This window comes from Oryzias melastigma, linkage group LG1 (genome assembly GCF_002922805.2).
Source record: "Oryzias melastigma strain HK-1 linkage group LG1, ASM292280v2, whole genome shotgun sequence".
Taxonomy (NCBI): domain Eukaryota; kingdom Metazoa; phylum Chordata; class Actinopteri; order Beloniformes; family Adrianichthyidae; genus Oryzias; species Oryzias melastigma.
The window spans coordinates 20784749-20793445 of NC_050512.1; the positions used below are offsets into that span (position 1 = coordinate 20784749).

Sequence of the window (8697 nt, forward strand, 5' to 3'; positions counted from 1 at the left end):
TGGCCAGGGATGGGCAACCTTGGCGGCCTGCTTAACTATTTAGTCTGGAATTAAATTGTGTGTATATATATATATATATATATATATGTATATATAAATTCTATATAATGTTTTATTTTCCCTGTGATTCTGGTGTGTCCTAGATGGTACATAGCATATACATTGACCTTTGTCTATAGGTGCAGAAAGTTACTCTGCAGAATCATGGGGTGTTGGAAGATTTGTTGTTTTTCCATTAGTTATGTGTCCTTTTCTAGTCGGTCAGTCATTTTTCCGATTGTTCAAACACCACATGAACACAGCATTTCTGTAAGTTTGCATTTTTCCCTGATGGACATCAAATGAGAGCAAAAGCCACACATTATGAAATACAAAATTAAAAATTTTCTGATTTCAAATAATTTTCAATCAAATTAAAACTGGGTTTTCATCAAAACACCATAGTATTTTTTTCTCTTATGGGGTGGATCACAAAAACACTCCATGCGTCTACCTATGGTCCAAATGGTCAAATTTGTGGCCCACAAGTCTGAAAGTTTGTCCAGCCCAGGTCCTGGCCCCCTGCCCACTTATAGCTCCGCCACTGCTACTTCATGCGCTTTTGTGTGGAAAAGCCATTTTGAGCTGTGTTGTTTTCAGCCGTTTAGCCAAATCTCTGCAACTATTTGAAAGCTTATTGTGAAAAACAAACAAGGGATTTATTAAATGTGATTTTAAAAGCTATTTTAACACTGAACAAAACAACCACAGGATTTATATACACTTTTATTGTTTGGTATCATTGAAATTGAAGTTTTCCTTTAATTCCTGTCATCTCTGATTGGTTTAAAGAATAAAAATAAATAATAATAGTAAACATTATATTTTTAATCTAAATTGGCTCAGTTTCCGAGCAATCTAATAAAATGTTTATAGTGTAATAATACCATTATGAGAAAAAAAAGCCAATTTCATGAAGAGAATTCATTCAAGTCTTTCATTTCTTTTTGTCTAAGCAGATATATTTGCAGAAAGGAATGGTGAAAAGAAAAAGTCAAAAGCAAATTTGAGGGCTTTCATGGTGGTGCGCCTCCAGTTCCTTTCTATCTTCACTTGCCTGCCCCCATTCAGCCCTGAAGAAACACAGTCCAGACAGTGAATAGCCTTCAACTCAAAGGCTGGAGCTCTCGCTCCCAGACGGCCCTCCAGTTTAGTGCTGAACTCCACCACATTACCGGGCTTCAGATTCAGCAGAACTTGTCGGAACTCATGACTGGCCATCAGAATGATATCCCTGGCCGCGTCGTCGGCCTGTGCGCTTCCCTCCCGGATCATCCCCAGCGTCACCTCGAATCTGTATTTGTCGAAGCGCTTGACGTGGCAGGTGTGTTTGGCTAGAGCCTTTATTTGGCACAACTCTTCCTCCTCCTGCATTTGGAGCAGTGTGTGCAGAGGAACTGCTTCGGATGTTGAATTTGCATCCCCCACAGCAGCAGAAGAAGTTCGATTTGTCACCACAGGACTTCTCGGCTCACATTTGGGATACGTTTCACCATACAAGCAGCGCAGCCAGTCTCCCATGAACACAGGCAGCATGTTGATGACAGACTGCGCTCCGTTTTCTGTCTCAGCCACTCGAACATGTCTGAAACGTCCGGTCCAAGTCACTCTGTGGCCATACAGATGACTGCAGAAGATTTGTGTTTGGGCCATGCCTTTGGTTTCCCACGCTGGGGGCCCACAAACCTGACTGTACTGGCTCCAAGTCAGGGTGGAGTTGTACACCTTCTGCCCCTCTGCGTGGTACACATAGATCGAGGAGAACAGCATCACCATGGATATGCAGAGTAAGATCAACTTGACGGGGCCTCGGTGGGTCACGGAGCGGAAGACATCCAGGATAGACGTGCTGAACCGAGTCCAGAGCCGCAGCATCACAGGGAGAGCACACACGACCAGAGTCACTATCATCTTTGTCAGCTCCAGGCCCAGGAACCACTTGACCATCTGGATGAAGAGCATGGTGGCCAGGCCGAAGGCCAGAACGGGCAGCGCAAACAGGAAGAGGAAGTAAGCCACACAAGTGCGGATCAAACCCACCGCAGAGGAGTTCTGGAGCAGAACCACGGAGAATTCACACCACATGAAGCACACCAGGTACGGAATCAGGACACAGTACGTTCCATGGAAGCCACGTGTTCTTGCCATACTAATTGTGGGTAAAAAAAAAAAAGGAATAGACAACGAGAAAGATCAAAATTTGTGCAAAAGTTCTCAAAGACAAAACAGGAAACGAACAATCAAATAAAATAAACGATTGCCTTCTTCAGTAAAATCTGACAAATTAAGGACAAAACAAAAGACCTTCATATACATTTTTGACATTGATGCTGTCTAAAATTGGACCAGTGAAGAGGTTATTTGTGAGATGTTTAACCCTATAGGTAAGGATTTTATTAAGAAAACAATTAATCCAACCGCTGCAAGGGGCCCCATGCTATTGTTCGCCTGGGGCCCCCAAACTGCTAAGTGCGCCACTGGTTGGCATTGAGAGGGGCTAGCAGGAGAACAGGTAAACTGAAGGGGGATGGGGAAGGGGGCGGGCTTACTCCAGGCCACAACTTGGAAGCAAATTTCCATTTAACTACTGCTGCTCTGCAGAAACTATATCCTAGAAAACAACACCGATTTGTAAACTTTTGACGAAAACAGCAAAATTGTATTAAAAGACCATTAGGGACCCTTTGGAAAATGATTAAAAGATGTTCGGAGTGGGTCTTTAAAGAAAAAGTCATACACAATTTATATTTCAAGAAACTCACCTGAAAAACAGGTAGAACAGGTAAACATACAGGAGGCAGGGAATACTGAGCTTCAGAAGCACCGATTCCCCGAGCGGCAGTATACTGAAAGTGTGTCCTAGGAAACGAAGCGCTGTCATGTTCTCTGGCAGTAACTGTGTCAGGCCACACAGACTTGATAAGACCTGCAACAAAACCGAATTCTTTATATCCAAAATTATTATTATTATTTTTAATTGATGTGTGATTAATTGCATTTGTAGCAGCTTTCACAGTCATTTGGAAATATCCAACGTGTAAGAACTCCTGTGATCCCCTTCATTACATACCTCTATGAACAGTGCCCGGCGTGCGTATGCTGCTGCCGTGGGGCTCAGGCTGTTGTAGCTCACTGCGGTGAAAAAGATGGCCACGGTGGAGAGTTCGGAACACGGGATCCATTTCTTATCAGCGACGGGGAAGGAAAAAATGACAAAGAAGACAGAAAAGATGAAATAAATGTACGGTTCAAGGTTGTTCCAGCCAAAGTTGGTTTCTGCTTGCTCCACGTCGAGGCCGGGCTCGAAGCGAGTCAGGAGAGAGGTCAGAGCTCGAAAGTTCTCCCAAGACTGAAAAGAGTGAAGCAGTTGATGAGTGATTTAGAATTTTTTTATAGTCTACATAGAAATATTGGCAATCATTATTTAATGGAAAAAGATCTAATACAATTCGGGAAAATCTTCACCTTGCTGCTTTGGAAAACTCTTAGAGTGCAAATGATCATGGAGATAAAGGCGAGGTAGAAGACAAGCAGAGGGATGACGAAGGCAAACAGGTCGACAGTGAGGTTGCTGATGATGAAGAAGAAGATGAGAGCATTGACGTGTTGTGTGGGGATGATGGTGCTCAGCCATTGGACGCCTGCCCGCGATGCCCAGTCGATGAGGTGCTCCTTCATCTCAACGACCACATGTAGAGGATACTGGAGCAGCTGTAGAGAAGCATCCCTGGAACATTTAGAAACCCACAACCTACATAAATACAGATGATACTTTAAATAAAAGGAAAATTGAAAACACCATCAAGCGTGATTTCATGTCCATGGCCTTTTTAATGGCCCCGGTTTGATTGGTATCCAGCATCATCCCACTGCATCCGAAAGTCCAGTAGCTTTTGTGAACCTTCTTGTATCCTGTTGGGACTATCTCCGTCTTGCTCTTTGAAACACAACAAAGCAAACAAAACACATTTAAATGACAAAACACAACCAAATGATAACAAATCTGAAAATCTGTACTAACTTACCTCTCTCCCATGGTCGAGGGGTGTGGGACTTTCGCTTTTGGCACCAGGCTGGCTTTTTTCAGGAGCAGATGGAACAATGCCTTGTGCATACTTTTTTGTCATCTCAACAAAATCATCCAGGTCCACCATTTGGTTTGCTAAACATACAGAACATAGAGTAAGCATTTATGAAAAAGAATGACTGTGTGTTGTGAGTCTTTACGTCTTTTACACCTACAATCATTGCTGACCATGCTCTCCAACACTTTCTGAGTCTGGCCTGAAGTAGGGACAGGCATTTTCTTTACATTTCCCCCTGTTGATGAGAAAGATCACAGCATACATGAGCTGTCATAGCATACATAAGAAGTCATAGTATAAATTAACTGGCATAGCAAACATGAGCTGTCATAGCAAACATTGGCTGACATAGCATAAATGAGCTGTCATAGTATACATGAGCTGTCATTGCATAGATTAGCTACCATAGCATCCATGAGCTGTCACAGCATACATGGCCTGTCATAGCACAAATGAGTTGTCATAGCTTACATGGGCTGTCAAAACATACATGAGCTTTCATAGCATAAATGAGCTGTCATAGTATGCATGAGCTGTCATTGCACAAATGAGCTGCCATAGCATCCATGAGCTGTCATAGCATACATGGCCTGTCGTAGCACAATGAGTTGTCATAGCTTATATGGGCTGTCAAGGCATACATGAGCTTTCATTGCATAAAATGAGCTATTACAGCATGCATGATATACCATTGCATACATGAGCTGTCATAGCATAAATGAGCAGTCATAGTATACATGAGCTGTCATTGCATAAATTAGCTGTCATAGCATACATGTGTTGTCATAGCATCCATGAGCTGTCATAGCATACATTGATTGTCATAGCATAAATAAGTTGTCATAGCTTACATGAACTGTCAAAGCATACATGATTTGTCACAGCATAGATGAGAAATCATAGCATACATGAGCTGTCTTAGCAATCATGAGCTGTCATAGCATAAATAAGCTGTCATATCATGCATGAGCTGTAATAGAATACATGAGCTGTCTTAGAATACTAGAGCTGTCAGAGAATATATGAGTTGCCATAGAATACATGAGCTATCATAGAATAAATGAGCTGTCATAGAATACATGAGCTGTCATAGCATAAACGAGCTGACATAGCATAAATGAGCCATCATAGCACAAATGACCTGTCGTACCATACATGAGCTGCCATAGAATACATGAGCTGTCATAGAGTTCTTGTACAATATTACAACTGCTTCAAATGGGGATTGAATCAAAGCATGGTTCAATGGCCCAAAGTAGGTCAAAGAAAATGTTTTGTTATAATTTTGAGAACACCTCATGTGGTGCTGAGCCATCTTCAGGCCCGTTTCTCCTACCTGGAACAGCATTGACCTGGTTGACGTTTTGCAGCATCTCAGAAACAGCCACTTTCTTCTTCTTGTCGGGGTTAAGCCTCCAGTACATCATCATGGCTGCTTTTCGAACAGCCAGTTCAAACTTACTCTCTGTTGACAGCGTGCGCACGTCATCTTCATTTTCTGGAGTGATTCCTGGTAAAGATGGAGAATTGTGACTGATTTGCTTATTTAATGACAATTGTGTAGAAATGCATTTGACAAATGCAAGAGACTAAACCTTTCTTTTTGACCCAGCAGCGTCGGAGGAGTCTCGCCGCGCCCTTTCTTCCCTGCTTGGCAGCTTTAATTAACCAGTTTACAGCCTGGCGGTTGTTTACTTCTGTGTCTTTTTCTTCGGCAAGAATCAGGTAGTGTTGGCCCAGCTGAAAAAAAAAAAACAGAAAAAAGGATAATGGTTCTCAGCTGGTCAAATTTAGCAGTAAAAAAGATAGAATTTTGTTTAGGATTGAAATGTATGAGAATGTAACATTTTTTTTGCTAGATTTGGAGTTAGGAAACATGTTTAATTTAAAAAAATCCCATTAAAGACTCACAAATTTGGTAAGTTAACTTTTTTTTTATGTATAAGAAACGTGTTAAAATAAACAGAAACAATGTGTAAATTGAAATTCTTTTGAGGGCTTCTTGAATGCACTATGTTGCCAAAGATATTGGCTCATCCATTCAAATGAGCAGAAGAATCCAGTGTCCTAATCACTCTTTCTGGCCGCAGATGAATAAAATCAAGCTTTCAGGCTAGCTGACTGTTATTACAAATATTTTGTGAAAGAACAGGCCGCTCCCAGTAGCTCAGTGAATTCCAGTGTGGAACTGTGATAGAATGGTACCTTTTTAACAAATCCAGTTATGAAATTTACTCACTCCTACATATTCCACAGTCAACTGTCAGCTCTATCATAACAACATGGAAGAGTTAGGGAACAACAGGAACTCCACGTAAACTGAAGGAGAGGGGTCAGTGGACGCCGAAGCATATAAAGGGATAAATAAATACATTAAATTAGCTAGCTGGATTTTTATGCGAATGATGTAAAAATGGGAAGAATAAGAAATAAGAGGAAAAAGTTTACATAGAAGGTTTTTTGTTTACATCTATGAATGCAACCAAAAAAGGAACATTTTTCTTGTTAGTAATGTTTTTAATTATAAATATTTATTTTTCATGATTTCTCTAAGTAAAACAATATTCAAAAGGTTTCATATTTTTAAACCACAATTTTGAGTTAAAGAAAAATATTTAAAGCTAAACAAATCCTGTAGAGACTCATACAAGATCTAAGTAAAAAAGGAATAATTTACATTTCAAAAATAAATCTGGTAAGTTAATTGTATTTTAAATGTCCAAATGATGTAAACATGAGTAAAAACGTATGAAAAAAATAAATAAAATTAAACATTTACATTAAAAGTGATTTGAGGTTTCTTGACCATCTTCTCTTTTCAAATCTCTTTTCTTTTTGTAATATTTTTATTTATAAATACAGTATACATTTAAACTCTAAGCAATCTGCAATTTGATATAGATCTGGAATTTTGCAAAAATATTCACGTAAAGTCTTTTATTAATCCAAGTCATTCATCAATAATCTTGTTATTGAATAACTGCTGTGAACTACTAATAAGTGAAATCCCACAGACACATGATATTTCTATATACCATTAAAAGCTTTAATTCCCTGATCTACAGAGCATTAATTTGATAACTCTGACAGCTCACTCTCTCAGAGTTCCAGTGCAGCTCTAGTGCAGCTCTAGTGCAGCTCTAGCAGATCTTTACACATTATGTTTGCAGACATATGAATAGAAATCTATTAGAAGGATTCTTCACTTGCGTCCCTGTCCAGGATAACTAACAGGGGCAGCTGAGGTCCTTAGACCCCTATCAGATGACTGCTTTCTAATCTTAACCCTATTGCTCATTTCTCACATACTGACAATCAAATGTGTGCATTTGGTTCTGCATAAACATCGCAGATGAACTTCATGCTTTAAAAGACTAAGAATCCACAGAAAATGACACCTCATTAAAAAAGTCAACAAAATAAGCTGCAATTTGTATTCTTCTTAAAATGCATTGTATCTCAACATTTGTGTTTAGACATAAAGCTGCATAACTACTATTCTTGTTTATCTTAAAATTATTAAAATCCTTTACTTCAAAAACAGAGATTTTAAGCACTCTAAAATCACATACAGGCTACTTCTATTTTTTTATTGTCTTCTGGGGGTCAGAAAATAGCAACACTGATACTCAGTATCCAGCAGGGTTTACAAAAATGCCAAATGTCTATATCTGTTACTCACCAGGGTCTGAGCTCTAGAATCTCCAGCCTTGGCCTTCTCCTCCAGCTGCTCCACACTCTGCTCTTCCTCCTCCTCTTCATCTAAAAGACCAAAAGACGATCTGTTTTGATCTAAACACTTATTTTTATGTCGGCGTACAAAAACCTCTCTGTATGATAGGTTCACTGCATCTCAGTGCTGCCTTTTAAGCCTAATTAGTTTCCAGTCGGCAGTGATTTAACCCCACTTGACCATTTAACTGCAACCTGAGCAAAGTAAACACTCATGGATGCACGGGGTCGATCCATCTAAAGAGCGTTCTGAGACCAGAACAGCAGGATCAAGCAAACATGTGCTGCAAATTGGGTTTTACTGGAGAAATGTAGAAGCTGCTGTAAACACAGCCTAAAAGAACATTAGTGCTATGTTGTGAAAGGATTTCACCCAACAACAACAAAAAAAAAAAAACAGCATTTTTAGCAACAGAGGGTTGCTGTGAGTGTGCTTCATGCGTGTCACATTTTCATACATAGAATGGTCACAGACATGGAGGAGGTCAAGTGGAGGCTTCACTGGTTTGGACAAAAAAAGGAAAGAAAATCAAAAAGATTTCAAAGCCATTTCAGATTGGTTTAGATTCAGCTGGAATCATAGTTCACATGTTCATAGTTCACAGAACAGTTTCTAAAAATCATTTATGCCAGAAAGAGGAAACTACCATTGAATGACAGGATGTCAAAAATGTTCCTCTGACTTCAGTGAGAACTACATTAATATATACATTTATGATCATTTTAGTCAATTTGAGATCAATACCCTCATTTTACTAACTGCAGATAACCGAACATCAAATATCATATTATACTGCACAAACTAGATAAATGCAATACATTTTCAATAATTTTCAAAACA

The 8697-nt window shown here is 39.6% G+C and overlaps 1 protein-coding gene across 1 annotated transcript in view; it reads right to left on the bottom strand.

Annotated features, from left to right (window-relative positions):
* Positions 1 to 971: 971 nt before the first annotated feature.
* Positions 972 to 8697, bottom strand: part of wfs1a (Wolfram syndrome 1a (wolframin)) — a 9957-nt gene continuing 2231 nt past the window's right edge. The window contains exons 3-12 of the mRNA XM_024289345.2: positions 7807 to 7886; positions 5720 to 5864; positions 5461 to 5634; positions 4282 to 4359; positions 4065 to 4201; positions 3839 to 3976; positions 3505 to 3750; positions 3110 to 3388; positions 2802 to 2965; positions 972 to 2188 (exon numbers count right to left, since the gene is read on the bottom strand). Of these exons, the coding sequence (XP_024145113.1) occupies positions 991 to 2188; positions 2802 to 2965; positions 3110 to 3388; positions 3505 to 3750; positions 3839 to 3976; positions 4065 to 4201; positions 4282 to 4359; positions 5461 to 5634; positions 5720 to 5864; positions 7807 to 7886 (2639 nt within the window). The 3' untranslated portion in view covers positions 972 to 990. The remainder of the gene's footprint in view (positions 2189 to 2801; positions 2966 to 3109; positions 3389 to 3504; positions 3751 to 3838; positions 3977 to 4064; positions 4202 to 4281; positions 4360 to 5460; positions 5635 to 5719; positions 5865 to 7806; positions 7887 to 8697) is intronic.